The 17,561-nt window shown below is 40.2% G+C and overlaps 2 protein-coding genes across 3 annotated transcripts in view; one reads left to right on the top strand and one right to left on the bottom strand.

The window, feature by feature from the left end:
- Nucleotides 1-291: 291 nt before the first annotated feature.
- FAM161B (FAM161 centrosomal protein B) lies at nt 292-9,756 on the bottom strand (the record flags this gene model as incomplete). The annotated part of the gene is given in 10 exon segments (XM_083507829.1): nt 292-2,139; nt 3,081-3,214; nt 3,631-3,730; nt 4,601-4,768; nt 5,094-5,221; nt 6,340-6,668; nt 7,672-8,216; nt 8,452-8,765; nt 9,572-9,711; nt 9,714-9,756. Coding segments are annotated over 10 exon segments (1,986 nt in total). The 3' UTR covers nt 292-2,054.
- A 157-nt stretch (nt 9,757-9,913) lies between these two features.
- COQ6 (coenzyme Q6, monooxygenase) overlaps nt 9,914-17,561 on the top strand; it is a 9,258-nt gene continuing 1,610 nt past the window's right edge. Inside the window, exons 1-11 of one of the 2 annotated variants that reach the window (XM_083509078.1) lie at nt 9,914-10,110; nt 11,164-11,298; nt 12,513-12,571; nt 13,466-13,589; nt 13,944-14,074; nt 14,452-14,559; nt 14,667-14,729; nt 14,967-15,074; nt 15,431-15,633; nt 16,036-16,151; nt 16,991-17,157. In XM_083509078.1, coding sequence (XP_083365204.1) covers nt 9,918-10,110; nt 11,164-11,298; nt 12,513-12,571; nt 13,466-13,589; nt 13,944-14,074; nt 14,452-14,559; nt 14,667-14,729; nt 14,967-15,074; nt 15,431-15,633; nt 16,036-16,151; nt 16,991-17,157 — 1,407 coding nt within the window. In that variant the 5' untranslated portion in view covers nt 9,914-9,917. Of the gene's footprint in view, nt 10,111-11,163; nt 11,299-12,512; nt 12,579-13,465; nt 13,590-13,943; nt 14,075-14,451; nt 14,560-14,666; nt 14,730-14,966; nt 15,075-15,430; nt 15,634-16,035; nt 16,152-16,990; nt 17,158-17,561 lie in introns of those variants that run through there. The other variant, XM_083509079.1, reaches the window with a different exon arrangement.

Here is a 17,561-nt window from a genome sequence, read left to right as displayed (position 1 = left end):
TGGGTACCTTAAAGCCAAGTACCAAGCAATTACATGTAATACAAAATCCTATTACTATATACGTAAAACAATTAAACAGAAAAAATAGAACAAAAATGAGCAGGAATGTTCTCATTGGCCACTCTGCACCCAAAGTACTGTTGCTGAAGCTTCCCCTATAGCTTCCACTTTTTTTATTATTATTATTTTTTTGGCGGGGGGGTGGGGAGATCACGTTTCTACATTATATTTTAAAGACCATATATTTTTGTGAACATATAAAAAGGTGAAAACAATTAATCTTGTAATGCCTTTAAGGTCAAGCACATTTATTATAGCATAAGCTTTCATTTACTTCAGACAGTTCTACTTGTAAAATAGGAAAATGCATAAATCTTTTAATCAGCCTCTGAGCTCAGAATTAACATGGTTTGATATGGACCAGACAGAGCATAATAAATACAGTATTTGTGCCACTCACAAAGTTTTCTGAGCAGCTTAAATATTTAAAAACAATTATAGACCATTAGAACAAGAATACAGCACAGCACAAAAAATATTAACTGAGCAGGGATTAAAAGGTCTGTGCAAAAGCACTTTTTGAAGCAGCTCACGTGTACTTGCAAGCTGTTTCAAAGTAGCTTTTGCAAAGGGTTTAAATGCAGCTCCTGTGCTCTCATTTGCTCAAAAGGGAGTGCAGAGGCTGTTTTAAATCGTTTTGCAAGTCTCCCCACCCATTTTACATCCCCAACCCTCTGGGAATTGGAAAAGGCTTTGCAAATCTCCTGCCACTTCTTTTTTGTGCCTCTGAGATCAGTGAGCAAGGGTTTTTGAGAAGTGGGTGGCCCCACTCACGTCAATTTTGGCCTGCAAGGCAGATCTTGGTAAGAATCTGGCCCATGGAGTCAGAAAGGTCCCCCCCCCCAACCTGTCCTCAATGAATAAAGAAACTTTAAATGTTACTTTAAATTCTATGAATCTTGGGTTTAATGATTTTTATTCATGTTTTTGAAAATAGAGTTAATTTTTACTAAACGTTCAGATGGAATAACAACTCATCATGCTTTTCAGTAGTTGCTACTAGACTAATATACCACTGCTTTTGGAGCATAGGCACTTCAGTTTACTCCCTAAGCACATTTATCTGTAAGCAAGCCCATTTATCCTCAATCGGACTTACTTCCAAGTAAGCCAGCATAGAATCATAATGGCATATTGGACTGTAAATCTCAGTGAACTTGTAACAATAAGAAATCTAGGTTGCTAGATTTTATTACCCTTGCATGGCCAAGGGATGGAGAAGAGGATTTAGCATATATCCTCTGGCCATCTTTTGTTTTAAAAAATAGTGCAAATGAGTTACTGAAGGGAAATCTAAAAACTACTTGTTGCCAACCTGTCTGTAGAAACAAAACTGGCTAACAACATCTACTGTAGCAATTCCATTGTACAGCTTTCTGAACCTGAGAGGCATAAACGTTTAAAACATTAGTATGGTACTTTTCAATTTAAGTTAGTACAGAATCTGTATGGTACTTTTCAATTTAAGTTAGTACAGAATCTGTATGGGTACCATTAGCATGAAACGTCCAAACAGGATGATGCTTCCAGGATCTGTGTCAGCACAGCAGGCTGCATATGCACATACCTCCCCACTTCCACCCACCCAAGTACAGTGGTACCTCTGGTTACGTACTTAATTCATTCCGGAGGTCCGTTCTTAACACCACTTTAGCTAATGGGGCCTCCCGCTGCTGCCACGCCGCCGCCGCTCGATTTCTATTCTCATCCTGAAGTAAAGTTCTTAACCCGAGGTACTATTTCTGGGTTAGCGGAGTCTGTAACCTGAAGCATATGTAACCTGAGAGGGATGGTGCCAAATCTTTTGAGGCTGCCTAAAGAAGTGCAATACATTTGTTATCTATAATCTAGTATATATCGTGATTACAAATTTTTATATAAAAGCTTGTTAGCTTCAGTTCTTCGTGCTGAAGAAGTTGCCTAACCCTGATCTAATGACATTTGATTAAAGGGGAGAAATGAGCTTTAGGCACCTGAAGACTTCCACTGGGTACCTACTTTGTTTGTAGTATCCTTTGCCCCTCTTCAGCTAGTTCTTGTATAATGCCAGCTTTGGTATTCCTCTGCGACTTATGAGTCCTGTTGATTAAAAATTGTGATTTCAAAATTTCACGCTATAAAATCACTGGAAGTGGTGGTCATAGTTGCAAAGTTCACATCTGAATCCTACTCCTAAGGAGTTCCGAACATCCTATATACTGTTTTCCATATTTCATCCTCACAAGAACTGAGAGATACTTTAGACAGTGTGACGAGCCTAAATCCAGTCTGTGAGCAGGGACTTTTATTATTATGTCAGTTTATTTCTGAGTCCAGGGTGGCTAAACACATCAATAATGAATCAGTTTTAAAATTCTAAAAACATTCTTTCAACAAGTGATCTCAGGGTTTCCAGGAACAGATTTTTTTTTTCCAGCCATGAAATGTCTGAGTAAACAGGAATGTTTTAAAAATCCTGAAAGTCAATTATGAGGGGAGACACACCACACAACAGGGGCACCAACTCCAGGGCCCTGGGGCCTGGCCTCTGCCAGCTGGTGCCTTACCTCTGGCGGCGACTGGGCCGGGGCCTGCGCCTCTGCCGTGAGGCCTCTGTTGGGGCACATTGCAGCCATGGACGTGCTTCGGGGATGCAGTGGGCCCCTCGCCACCATGACTTTATGACATTGTGGCGCCCAAGTCAGCGCTGCTGCCAAACCAGGAAGGACCTATGAATGGGGAACTCCTGCTGAAGAGGCCCTGTCACATGGAACTGCGAGCTGGGGAGCCCCCAGCAGCACCATCACCAACAAGGCATCACCTGCCAAACAGGTAGTTTCCTATTTGGGAAGATTCTCTTTCATGTAATTTGGTCCCAAGCCAGTTCATCTTGAATTGGGTCTGGTAACTCACCGACAACTTCATGGCTTGTTAAGTGCAAGTTTCTTTCCTTCTCAGCATAAATGCCCCTATATCTAATAGGTGAATGTAGAAGACTATTTTTTTACGAAGCTACAGGTGATTTTCTGTTCTTTAAATACCTTTGTGATTCAGACTGCTCCTTCCCTACTAGGTCAGTGGTGTCTCCTCCTTTGCTTTTCACAAATTCTTCATTCAACCCAAACTGCTGCAAGGTGTCTCGAAAAAGCTTCTCTGCCCCCTGACGGGCACCTTGCTGTGGAATTCAGAAGACAGGCGGTTTAGTAGGCCCTCTTCCCTTCATGAATACTTACAGTTATTCTAAGTGATCGCTCTAAACTAGAAAAGTAATTGGATATTTCTCTCAATATGGAAGGAGCAATTATATTTTAAAATGTTTGCGAATACTTTGAAGACCATTATATTCAAACATATACCTCAGTTTATTTTGAAAACAATATTTTCCTATTTAGTGTACAGTATTTTCCCTATCATTACAGCTGGTCAACAACTAAATTTTGTTCCCTACCAAACTCTTTTTCCCATGAAGTTTTTTTTACCCTTCCAGAATGGCAAAGAGGTTACTTGAATATTGACTCCCTGCTACAACCTGCTGGTATTTACTGTTTGATCCTCTAAACCTTGACAGTTTCCCCATACCAAAATAGTTACCTTTGTGACCTGTTCAAACATATATGGTCTGTTTTTCACTCGCAACTTCATCTCTTCTAGTTCCTTTTTATACTCTTGTGTTCTTTTTCGGTCATTTTGCCTGAAACAAAAGGTTTCCGTACTATGCATCATCTTCAGTTATTCTGTGCTGCACTTTTAATTACAGGTAGGAGGGCACATTTAGATATAGGAATCTCTCCACAGAAATGGTCTGCATATAGATCTGCTACGTGGGTGCGGAAGAACATCTGGGCACCTATGCTCCCTGGCAATTCATTTATAACATATTTATACTGTTCAACAAAACATTTATAAGCAATTTACATAAAAATAAAAAAGCAATAACATTTCTTAAAAACAAGGTAGGACAAGGTAGGTTGGTGCACCAACCAAAGTTGGTAATGGGTGCTCAGAGCCAACTGGGCCTCTAGCATCAGTGATTGATCTAGCAGCACCCTGAAATAATGCTCTACCTCCAGAACAGGTACAAATTCAATTTCCCAAAACTGAAAAACTCCCACCCATAGGATCTCTGTCTTGTCAGTATTCAGTTACAATTTATTAGTGCTCATCCAGTCCATGATAGCACCCAGGGAAAATAATAATAATAATAATAATAATAATAATAATAATAATAATAATAATAATAATAATATTTTTTAAAACCCAGTCAGGCAGAGAAGAGGGGCACAGTAATGAGATGTTGCTTTTTTAGGAAAGCCTTTTAGATCCAAATCTGAATCCCTTTTCTATTACAATATATTATTTTTCAAATTCTGGGGCTGTGTTACCAATTATATCTAAGGATAGTGGTGAGATAAGCATGAAGTGTAAATGAATAATATGACTGCTGTCTGTTAGCTATGAACACTTGAAGCTCAAACCCATTTCTCATACCGAGCTATCAGTAATTCCAACTGAAATGATTTTGCTTCAATAGTACGCTACCAAAGCCAATTAGCATACTGACCAGTTTTGCTTCAGCTTTTCTCTGTGTGTTTCCTCCAAGCTTTTATGGGGATCCAAAGCTTTTGCTCGGCAATTCAGAGACTTATGCATAGCTTGACCTCTCTTTCTCTGCAACTCTGCCCAACGAGCTCCTTCATTTTCCTTGTATTTCTTATCCTCTTGAAGGCGTCTATAAATATACATGCAGATAATGGGATATAATCTTATTGCAAAATAAAATCACTAAGCTTTCCAAAACAAAACATATACAAAGCCAGTTCATATATCCAAGTTAAAACAATATTGTTCAAAGTATATGTGGTACTCTCTTAACTCTGAATTTTAGCAGGCTTTTGGGAATTTTGTTCAGGGGGGGTATCCAAAAGCATAGGTGGCCTCCACCTGCCATGTGGGACAGGCAGGGTTATATTACACGGTTTTGAAGGCATTGTCTGGATCAGGATGTTCCACCTTTGCACTTATTCATACTTTAATTAAATGAGTAAGTTACTCACTTAATAGCAGACTGTCTCTTTCTCACTGCATCTGTGATATATATTGGAAGTGTGTTGGAGGAGAGGGAAGAAAGGTAATTCAAAGACCGACTCCTTTGTATTGGTGCCCTGGAAGGTTGTTGAAAATCCTGAAAGTAAGAATATTTAATGTACAATGCTTAGTTGAAGCTGTGCTCTCTTCAAATGTATGTATGCATGCATGCATGCATGCACATATATATATAGTGTTTGCTATTTGTTATTATCAACCTGCAAATGCTTGTCTCTTATGAGGTTCACATTTTTACTTTTTTAAAACATTATGCTGACAGGTAAGTGGGGCGAAGAGCTGCCAATGTGGAAAGTGACACATCCTGTACACAACAGGATGTTATCCTGCTACATACATAACCATTTCCTGATTTACAATAAAATCTCTCTTTTTACTCCACGACGGCTAAGATTACACAAGTGTCTTGGGTGAGGTACTTTGCTGAAAGCTTTTTTTAAAAGTCTGAACACACTGTTTCAACCTCTATCTATATGGTTGCTGACACTCTCAAAGAATTCTAATTGGTTGGTGAGACAGGACTTGCCTTTGCAGAAAGTAATGGTAGATCTGCTTAAGCAAGAATACAGAAGAACAAGCTTTGCTGATCTAATCTTTAACAATACTTTCCACCAGTTTTCCTGGGAGAGATCAGATGTTAAACTAAACAGCATTTAATTTCCAGGATTCCTTTAAAAACAATTAGGGTTACACTGGCCACTTTCCAGTCCTCGGGTATGGAGGCTGATTTGAGAGACAATTTACATATTTTTGTTCAGCAATTTTACATTTATGTGCTTTAAGAACTCTTGGGTGGATGTTGTCTGGGCTTGGTGATTTGTCATTTTTGATTTTGTCTACTGGGCCTAAAACTTCATCTTTCTCTCTGTTTTTCAGATTACCTTCCTTCAAAATTTAGTTCAGACACTGTGATTTGCTATTTAATATTAATAGTAATAAAGCTGTTATCTACTATTTGAAATACACTTCAATAGAAGTGCCATTGAGACTCTTCTTGTTTTATTCCGTAACATTTGTTCCAACATTTGTTCTTGTTTTATTCCGTAACATTTGTTCCAAAGAAAGCCGACCTTGATCTAAAACTATCTCAACACTGAGTTAAATGGATGGTAAAGTATATTTGGTGTTTTGCACTCATGAGTGATTTGTATGTAAAGGAATACAAAGTGGTACAAAGATAAAAGCAATCCCTTTTACCATCATCCCCGGATTAGGCACTTGATGTTTGCAACAGAGATTAGATGTTCTAAGTCTGAATGGTTTATTATGAGTTGTTTCTTTGATTTCTCGTTTGCTTAAAGCTTCTCTCTGGAATGCCCAATAAAGTCCTTCAAAGTCAGGCACAGATGTATTGATTCTTGGTTTAAAACTGAAGTTATCTTGCAGAAAGCTCAGTTTTTTCTCCCTGTTTATAGAGGTAATTTGGGATCCTTTTTTTCTCTTGCCAAGCTCAATAGGAGCCCAGGAACTTTCCAATAAATCCTTGGCTCTCATCTGAATACGGATTTTTCGTAAGAGTTCAGCTTCTGGGGAGTAAAAGCAACAGTGATGAACAGTAATGAACGGGCTGGGAGAAGGTATGTAAATCTGGCTAATGCAACAGAAGAAAAGTGTTAATGACACTAATAACAAAAGAGGCTAATGGTTGAGCCAAGCGTTAAAGCAAAAGCAATAACTGAAAATCCAGAACATTTGAAACTGCCTAACACGTATATTTTCCAAATAAAAAACTAGTTACAGGATATATCATGCAGCACAACTTAATAATGCTCATTCTTTTTAAATTTCTATTTTCTATTTCTTTTTCAAGTTCTTTTTCAAAAACCTGTGTATTCTAGAAAGGAAAATGATCAACATGAAGTCTCCCAGACCTTTGGCTAATTAAACAATCCATTGCCTTTTAAACAGTGGGGGGAGGCATAGTTTTTGTATGTTACTGTGTTTTGTGTTTTTATATTGTAAACTGCCTGGTGATCCTCAGATCAAGGAGTGTATAGAAATTTAATAAAAAATAATAAAAAAATGAAATTTGCATAGCCCTGCTTCAGGAACAAGCCAAGAGGAGCAATTCATTTCTGGATACATTTTACTATTAAGAAGAATTCCCCAAAGGGATGGTACGGGTTGGCATCCTTAAAGAGAAGGATACAGTTCCTAGCCATCACTGTTTTTCAGGCTAATCAGCTCCAGAGGTTTATGAGGTGGGGCAGAGGCCAAGGCCCGGAGGATGCCCAATTCATCAACCACTGCAAATCTGTAGCATCAGAGAAGTTTCCTAATTTTTATGTGATTGTTGATCACCTTCCCTGAGTCCTGTTTTTACTAATTCCACTGATTGGTCCTACTCACTCTGAGATAAGAAATGTGTTTTGTGATATGGCAGGATAAAAGGCCTATTTTCTTTTATTTCTTTTGTACTGGTATGACAGACAATGAATCTACTAACTGGAATGTCTCCTATAGCAGATGAAGAAGATACCTTCATACCACCATTAGATATTGTTGACAGTGCATTAAAAGCTGTTTTACCTTTGAGTTTATCCCCAAACATTGGTTCATAGGTGGATTTGGGGATCTTCTTCCTGACTTTTGGCACTGATTTCTCAACTGGAGTCAATACTTCTAGCATCTTCTGTCTGATGACCTCCTTTCGTTTTTCTTCTTTTTCCTGAAAACTGAAAGGTTTTTGCATTGAAAGGAGTAGTTCTCTTCTCTTTTGTGTTTCCACTTGTCTACGAATTTCATTCTTTTCCATTATTTCTTGGTAGAGTGGCAGATAGATGTGAGCAGGCACAGGTTGTGCTCTGAACTGTTTCTGGCATTCAGCTTCTTCTAGGCTTTGTCTTTTGTACTCAGCTGATTCAATTTCAAACAATGCATGGGACTTCAACTTTCTGCGAGCTTCTCGAAGTGTCATATTGAAGGGTTGAGGGACAGTGATAGGGGAGATCCATGTAGCTGAAGCACTCTTTGATCTCGAAAAGGACTGAAGAAACGAATGATGATTTTGCTCATCTTTTGGGTTATCAGCAGTGATGTTAGTCAATGAACTGAACCTTCTTAGGTTGCCAGATCTGAGGATATGGTAAAAAATAATGTTATCATTGCCAAATAAATCAAAAGAAAGGTTATATTTGAGAACTTTGAATAAATGAAAGGAGATAGTTTAGGAGTAATGATACACTAAGATCTATTTCATTATTTTATGAAATCTGTTGTCCAACAGGAGCATTCAAGACCACTGTAAAAACTTTATGCCTGTGTAGGAGAATAATGGTATGGATTTCATTAGACTCTTTTGCATCTCACCTCAAAGCTTCATGGAACTTTGATGGCAATGTCAACCTTCCATTTTCCTGGAAAAAATCTTCCAGCTCCTTGTTCTCCTCTGGTCGTTCCTGGTGGTTTTCCAACTGTACCTGGTACATCAGACCTAGTTCTAACAAACATTGTCTGTTTTTCCTTTTGAGGGCCTGAAGCGAGTCGTAAAAATCCTCTGCTGAATTCGAGGCACCTACTATTTGTTCCTCTGACTGGAGGAAATTTAGCAGCTCACCGCCATCGGGCAGAGAAACATTACTACCCAGTTGCAAGTCTGGAGACTGTGCTTTAATTGGAAACACCTAGGCAAATCAGAACAGCAAAACAAAGGTTTCAAACACAGAAGAAAAAACTATTTTGAAAATGCATTTCCATTTGAAATACTGTATACCACTTTGCACTTTGTATACCTGAAGGAGCGTCTCCACCCCCATCGTTCTGCCCGGATGCTGAGGTCCAGCACTGAGGGCCTTCTGGTGGATCCCTCATTGCGAGAAGCAAAGCTACAGGGAACCAGGCAGAGGGCCTTCTTGGTAGTGGCGCCCGCCCTGTGGAACGCCCTCCCATCAAATGTCAAAGAGATAAACAATTACCTGACATTCAGAAGACATCTGAAGGCTTCAGGGAAGTTTTAAATGTGTGACATTTTAGTGTATTTTTGGTCTTGTTGGAAGCCGCCCAGAGTGGCTGGGGAAACCCAGCCAGATGGGTGGGGTACAGATAATAAATTATTATTATTAAACCAGCATTTCCCCCCCCAACAAGCCTGTGCCCAGTTAACTTGGGAGTAAAGAAAGACCCCTTGAACTTTGGGTTCACATGCAATGGGATCCCACCGATGCACGAGAGAGGTTATTCCTTGTAAAAAAAAATTTTTTTGTTTAAATTAAATTGTTATTTGCTATTTGTGGTGACTGTTGCTGTTACAGGTCTGGCCCGCTCCCCTCTGCCGCCCATCGGTTTCATCCAGGGATGCCCTCGCACTTCCATCCCCATCATACCCGACCCCCATTTCCCGCTCAGGTGAAGCCGCTGAGGAGCAGCCATGGCAACGTACAACCGCCGCCTGTTGCCATGGTAACAGACCGCTTACAACCGCCCCGCATACCCGTCGAATCTCTTCCTTCGGGAGCACCGCTTCGGCCCCGCCCGCGGCCCCCTGAGGTTCCGACACTGTCATCGCCCCCTCGCACCTGCTGCGCCGCCCGCAGCGCTCCGCCGCTACCAGCTCGCCGTGCCCGCTTTGTCTCTAGCCAATAGGCACCCTCCTTTTTTGTGTCGCTCCTCGCACATTGGCCAACGACCGCGGTCTGTTTTTCGTAGCTCCCGCCCAACCCGGTAGAATTCTCGGCTCTCATTGGTCCGGTTCTGTTAGCAGCTCTCGGTTGCCAAGGTGCTGCTGAGGTGAATGCGAGGTGCGCGAGAGTGACGTGAGCGTCACTTCCCCCCTCAAAATGGCGGCCGTGGTGGGTCTGTCACCGTGCCGGGGCGTTGGGCCCCTTTTCGGGAAAGGCCTCTGTCTCCGGAGCGGCTTTGCCCGTTCCCTCGTGCGGCGGGGCTCGGTGAGACCCAGTAGCTCGACGGCGGTGTATGACGTGGTGGTATCGGGTGGCGGCATGGTCGGGACCGCCATGGCTGCTGCACTGGGTAGGAGGCAGATCACCAGGCTAGAGACCCTCCTTGCACAGTTCATATTCGTAATTTTAATCCCTGCAAGCTCCTGTCCTCGGGCTCGTTGGTGGTATATAGGGAACCATTGGCCCTCCCGACGTAATTTAGGCAATAAATGCGTTGTGGGCTACAGTGTTTACAGCTGTGCTTATGTATATACATTGTTACTGTTTTCTTCAAATACACCATTTTAGCGGTGAATCTTCGCGATATGGACTGAAATCTCGTGTCGGTCGTGTTGGGGAGTTTCATACCAATCATTTATTTCGCCAACATTCAGTGCATGCCAGTGGCAGCACCTGAATAGACTGGAGGAACAGCTCTCTAAAGTGCTTTAACTGTAACAATATTCCAAGGTTATTGGTGCGTGGAATACTCTGGCTGCGTCCAAATATTGAAGAATGCATTAACTTGTATTCTTCTGATCAGGTGGAGTTTGTTGTTAACAGTGTTAGCTTATTCAGTCAAAACAACAAGGAGTTTTGTGGCACCCTGAAAACTAACACTTTGTGGCATAAGCTTGAAAGAACTAGTGTCCATTTCATCAGAGTCCGTTTCAAGTGCTGCCCTGAGTTGTTTTTGTGAATATTTACTCATATGTACACTGACATATTTCTGCATTTAATTTTACTTTGACTTCACTGCTTACAACCCCCTCCCCCCTCCGCTGCAACCATGTGTTTAGATATCAGAAACTCAGGAAAACACATCATGTATTGGATGAAGTGGACTGTATTCTACAAAAATCTACACTATAATTTAATTTTTGTTTTTAAAGTGCCACAAGATTCAAGTCATCTCAAAAGCTTTTAGTCGCTATTTTTTAAATCAACAGTTTATTTAGGCTCTAAAAGAGAAAAGCTAGAACTGTTAGCTTTCACTTTTCGGAGTTAAAGAGTGCTAAACAATTCTGCATGTTCAGGGAAAGATGTAAAATAGATCTCTTGTAAACTCCTGTTGCAGAATGTTAAATTATTGATTAATCTTGGTTAAAATGTTATTAAACATCTGGCTTTTTCTTTTAATAAGGGCATGATGTTCATCTTTCTGATAAGAAAATTCTGCTACTTGAAGCCCGTCCAAAGAAAGTGTCTAACCAGTTGCCCAAGAGTTACAGTAATAGAGTCAGTGCTATCACCCCTGGTTCAGCCACACTTCTCAGTAGTAAGTATAGCATTCGCCCGTTATTTGGTTGCCAACTATGCGTGCATGGTGTTTTGATGTTGGAATATGAAATTACAGATGTGAGTCTATAAAACCTTGTGTGCCGCATAGGATACTGGCTTGGGATAGATGGGGAGATTAAACCCCATACATTGTAGAACTGGCTTGAGTCACCTAGAGTAGAATGCACTTGTAACGGTCACTTGTTGAAATTAATTTTCAGGTTCACACATGAGCTCTTTGTTTGGAGGTCAAAAATGGTTACCAGCCTGTCATATTTCTGGCCTCAGTAATCCTCTAGTGTTGTACCTAGCATCTAATAAAATTGACTGTTGATGTGAAATTCTGGAGTTTCTTACTACAATATGTAGTGATAGCTGCTTTAAAAGGGCAGCTTAAAAGCTGGGCAACTCTAAAAGGGAATTAGACAAATTCATGGAAGTTAAGGCTATCAAGATCTGTTTGACTGGACCTAACTGTCCAGGGATCCTTTACCTTTATCTTAGTCATGTATTCCCATCAATATCAGGCTATACAAGTCTGAATACCAGTTGCTGAAAAAACATAAACAAGAGGGTACTATTATGCACATGTCCTTGTGGCCACTTTGTGAACAAAATTCTGGACAAAATGAGCATTTGGTCTGATTCAGCAGGATTTTCTTTGTGTTATGATTTCCTAGTTAGTTGCTTATTGGGACATGTCCAGATTACGTCACTGTTTCTGTTCAGAATTGCTTGGCTCTGTGCATTGGGGGTATTTTCTTAGAAATTGTCGGGTATAATTAAATGGTGCACCATTCCTTTAGTCAGCTTCTGACAAACATCTTAGAACTTTCCTCTTCATAACTGCAAATCTGCTCATCTGTGAAACGACAGGTGCTTTTTCTTATTTATCTCCCTAAAATAGTTTATACAGACAACTAAGCATTTGGAGGAATGCAGGTTACTCATGGCTACTCCAAGGTTTGCCCTGAAGCTTCCATAACAGTGTCCTTGCTTTCACCATCCTTGGGGACTTCACTGCTTTTGTTTCTTACAACCATCCACATCCCAACTTGACAGTTGGGCCACAGTCAAACCACAAGCAAATAAGGGAGAGTAGAAAGAAACCAGATGGAAATAGTGAGGGAATTTGAATTGGTACTGAGGGTTCCCCATTAAAAGTTTGCAGAGTGTCAGAACAATTCCTTTAACGTTCTCTTTCTTTTCTAGGTTTTGGTGCTTGGGATCATATTTGCAGTATGAGAATCAAGCCATTTCGGCGGATGCAGGTGCCTGGTACTGCAACATATATACTGTGTCTGTGGGTGGTAATGTAATTATTAAGTCCATGCAAGCAAGGACATTCTATTTTGTTTCTGGGGTCTTGTGCAAAGGGTTCATATATATTCTTTGCAGGGAGATGCGTAAACTAAACTCTCAACAGGAACATTCGTATTTACTGGTGGGTTCCCCCTTTGCACAGGCCTCAAAAGTGTGAAAAGAGGATAACTCAGTCATGCACCCTCTGTTGCTGCTTCCATGTGCATGTTAAGTTGATTAAGGTTAACTAGTTATGTGTTAATTACCTGAACTTAGCCTCCAGGAAGTGTACCATAGCCTTGCCACTTGCTCAGTGTCCTCAGAAACCATTAGGTGGGAGGTGTACATACAACTGAACTCATGTTTTGGGGCATCTACTTTTGGAACTCTCTGCTTATTGATATCAGGCAGGTGCCTTTACTGTTTTTGGTGCCTGCTTAAAACATTTTTGTTTATGTGAGCCTATCCAGACATGTAGATGTTGACATCTTTTAATCTCTTTTCCTGTTAATTTTTATTATTTTTGAATGTTCTGGTTTTTAACTGTATTTGTTGATAATTTTAATGTTTTTCATAAGCTTCTAAGAGATTTCACAAGCGGTATAAAAATACTGTTAAATAAAAATATAAGTGAAGTGCTTTGAGTTCTTAAGAATGGCATATAAATAATAAGTAGTGGACCACTTGGAGAAGAAGTTTATCATTTTTGTATTTCCTTTCTTTTTCACACTAATGTCATTGTCTTGATTCTCCATTTATCAGAGGTTACCTTGCATTTTGTACATCACGATAAAGGAGAAAATGTCTGTTCTTGGGTCTTGTATCCTCTTTGCTGTTGCTAATACTGTTCCTCTTCTCTACAGGTGTGGGATGCTTGTTCTGAGGCCATGATAATCTTTGATAAAGATAACTTGGAAGACATGGGTTATATAGTGGAGAATGATGTTATCATGTCTGCTCTAACCAAACAGCTGGATGCAGTTTCAGGTATGAGCTACTTTCTCCAATATTGGTTTACATGAAACTCTCTGTCATTTGGGTTGAGTGGAGGCATGTGATAATTGGATACATTTATGTCCATCATATAACTTGGGGTTATAGCAATCAACTTTAGAAGTATAGAAATTAAATAAATAATGATTATGCTTTCTTGAAATTGGGTCCTTTTCAATATGGTACAGTGTCTCTGCCAGTAGCTTAGAAACTCGGAGATACCTAACCAACAGCCAAAAAAGTACTTAAAGATAGGAATTCGGCAAATTAGTGAGCTGTTCTGCCTGAGTAGTTTAGGTTTCTTTGCTTCCCTCATTTGGTGACATCAATATATTGTGCCCCCATCAGACCGCGTTGAAGTTCTTTACAGGAGCCGAGCAGTTGGCTACTCCTTGCCCCTTCCTTATGAAACCTCTGACTCAAGCCCTTGGATCCAAATTGATTTAGCAAATGGACGCAGGCTACAGACCAAACTGTTGGTAAGTAAGCCTTCATCTTCTGTTTGGTCAGGCACTATCTCTTCCTAGGTTCTTCCGTTGGATTTGGTTGTAATCTCATGTGGTGCTACTCAATCAGCATGAAGGGTTATAATGGTTAGTAGTAAAACATGTTCAGTGTGGTTATACTTGGATTAACATTGTGGTTCTAAACATGCTTACTAGGAAGCAATTAAATATGATGACATTCTGGATATAGGAAAAACCATTTTTATACATAAAGAAGCTATATATTGAAGTGCAGAGGAAATATTTGGGTTTCTATAACTAGTTAGTGGCTGATTATTCATAATGAGACTTGAAGGAATTCATTTTTGTTAAAACTGTTAATGGGTTCTTTTAATCTCTCTTGTCCACAGATTGGTGCAGATGGGCAGAACTCCATAGTCCGGAAGGCAGCTGGTATTCAAAATATTCAGTATCAATATGGACAGTCAGCTGTAGTTGCTACCCTTCACTTATCTGAGGTCAGATCCTAGAAAAATGGTCATTTGGGTTGTATCTTCTGAACAGTCAAAACAGGTGATGGAAACTTGATAATATGAATTTGTCTTCTGGTTTTCATGTGCTGCAGGCAACAGATAACAACGTAGCATGGCAGAGATTCCTCCCATCAGGACCAATTGCTCTCCTCCCGGTAAATAACTTAGTAACACTTGATTTGCCCATTTTTTATATTTGTCTTCCTTTTGCCTTTCTTTGTTTAAGTGCTAGTTTGATATTAAAAAAAATCAGTTACTGTATGTTGTTTTATGTTCATTAATCCTCCTCTTAAAGTTATGAACTCCTTGCACTTGTTTAGGGTGGGGGAAGTTATTTTTTAGAGACGTAATGGTTGGATATTTTGTGTTTTTAATTCCTGGTGCTGGGTCAGCTCTCTGACACTGTCAGCTCTTTGGTTTGGTCCACATCACATGAGCATGCATCCCAACTTCAGAGAATGGATGAGGAAAGTTTTGTGGATTCTATCAACTCTGCTTTTGTGAGTACCTTCCTCTTTTTATTTATGTTCTCCTAGCAAGAGGCACGAGAATCAATAAGTTAGGGTGGTATTCAATTAAGTTTTGCTTAGAGTAGACCAGTGGAAATGGACTTAATTTAGTTATGTTCATTAATTTCAGTGGGTGTGTTCTGAGTATTTGAATGTCACCCTTTATTTCTAATAAGTTGTGTGTTTGTGGTAATTCCTGTGCAGAGGGAATATATTTCTAGCATCAGTTGGAGATGGAACAGATAAGGATTTCTTAAAACTTAGTAGAGTTTCAGTTCTGACTCTCATACTCTTGTAATCTATTGGTAATATTAGGGTGTTGTATAAATAAATCTATCGTTATTCAGTGGAGCAACGCAAATCACTCTGACTTCATTGATACTGCTGGATCCATGTTCCGATCTGCTGTCTCTCTCTTGATGCCATCGGGGACTGCAGCCCGTCAGCTGCCCCCAAGCGTTGCAAAAGTGGATCCAAAGAGCCGAGCTGTGTTCCCTCTTGGACTGGGGCATGCAACAGAATATGTCCAACACCGTGTGGCCCTTATTGGGTAATTGCACATTGAGGAACTTTAATGCTGCGATAAGGGTAGATTTGGTCTGGGAAGAGGAGTTCTTAACTGATGGGAGTATGCTGTTTTTAGTTCCGGAGGTTGAGATTCTTGAGGGTATAACATTAATTTTGGAGGGATTGGTGGATTGTGTCTGGAGAAAACACATGTCTACCTAGTTTAACCCATGTCCCTAGAAACTAGAATGTTAACAGGGATGAATACAAATTGTGGGAGAAGTCAGCAGGTATCAAGTGGGGTGTTCGTTTAAGGTTCTAGTGAGGGACAAAAAAGAGCTTTTGAGTCCCATATAGTGAAACTCAGGCAATAGTACTTGGCAGGGTTCTTGTGGAGTACCAGACTTTGTAAATGGCATAAGCTGACATTATCCTTTCCTTTTAGGGATGCAGCTCACAGAGTACATCCTCTTGCAGGTCAGGGTGTAAATATGGGCTTTGGTGACATAGCCTGCTTGAGGCAACTTCTCAGCGCTGCAGCGTTTAATGGGAAAGACCTAGGTAAGAATTAAAAACTCTGAGGGAACTGATAGCACAGGCGACTGTCAGCTTAAGAGGGGGTTACGTTCCAAGTGATAGTCAGAACACACTGGGTGCAGTGGTGGGTGGGATTGCCAGTTTATTTTCCTGGATGCCCGCTCCCCCTTTTAATTTTTTACCATGCATGTAAAGCTGAAGGCACACAGGTTAAATGTGCCTAAGTTGCGAGTTACCTGTAATACGAAATGTCACTTCTAGGGTCTCTGCAATTCAACTTCTTGATGTATGATCTGTTTAAAGTGCTGGCTATTAGCTTTAGGAATGACACTACCCATTTTTCGTATTGTGGCAGGAAAATTTTGTGCCCCCCATTTTGTTCTCCTATAGACTAGGAGCATTTCTCTGAAAATAAGAAATTGATGCCACCAGATTGGAGTTAATAAGGAAAGGACAAAGCTGCAACATGCCACCTATTCTCATTTACAAAAAGTTGTTTTAGAAAATGCTAATTCAAGATGTGCTAGTAGGAATCCAGGGTGTTAACACACTCTTATGTATTATTTGGGTCATGAATATATTACTGTTTTCCTGCTGTGATTTACACGGAATTCCAGAATGCCTGACTATAGAGGCAACATAATTCACCATCTGGGATGCAATAGTACCACTGTTGTGCTGCTGCCCATCCAACATATGACAGAATATGACAAAAAAAAAAAAACCTTGCCCAGGATGAACTTCTTAACATACTATGAGTCAGCCCTGATTGAATAACTTTGTAGATGGAATCTAGCCCATAGGTACCTGTGGTGCAGCTGAATCACCAGTTAATTTACTCTGGAATAATCTTTCTGTTCTAGGCTCTTTAAAGCATCTACTACAGTATGAAAGAGAGCGGCAAAAGCACAACCTATCTCTCTTGGCTACAACAGACTTATTAAAGAGGCTGTACTCTACAAATATAGCTCCTTTTGTACTGCTAAGGACATGGGGATTGCAAGCAACTAATGCTGTTCCTCCAATTAAAGTAAGATTTCTTTTTGAAGTTGCTTATTAAATTAAGAAATTTGCTTAATCCCAAATAAGAGTGTTGCAACCAGGGTGTAGCTTCCCTAAGTATGTGTCTCCTTCCTATAGAAAGGTTACTCAGTCACCAGCATTTAGACTAGGGCACTACATCTAGGGCCTATATAGTTGATTATTATTTATATCTCGCCTTTCTCCATTTGGTAGACCCAAGGTGGGTACCAATTCAGATGAATTTCTGGAATTAAACAATTTGCTCTTATGGTTCAAGAGGGAGGAATGGTTCCTTCTTTATAGGAACTATCCAATTTCCCAGCTCTCACCTTGAGCCTCACCAGGTGTTTGTAGAGACAAATGTATGAACACGCTGTAATTTCCAAGTGCAATGGGATGTGTCTAAAATGG

This window comes from Podarcis liolepis, assembly GCF_965112155.1.
Source record: "Podarcis liolepis genome assembly, chromosome: 1".
In the NCBI taxonomy this organism is placed as follows: Eukaryota; Metazoa; Chordata; class Lepidosauria; order Squamata; family Lacertidae; genus Podarcis; species Podarcis liolepis.
This window is presented reverse-complemented; position numbering and strand designations above follow the sequence as displayed.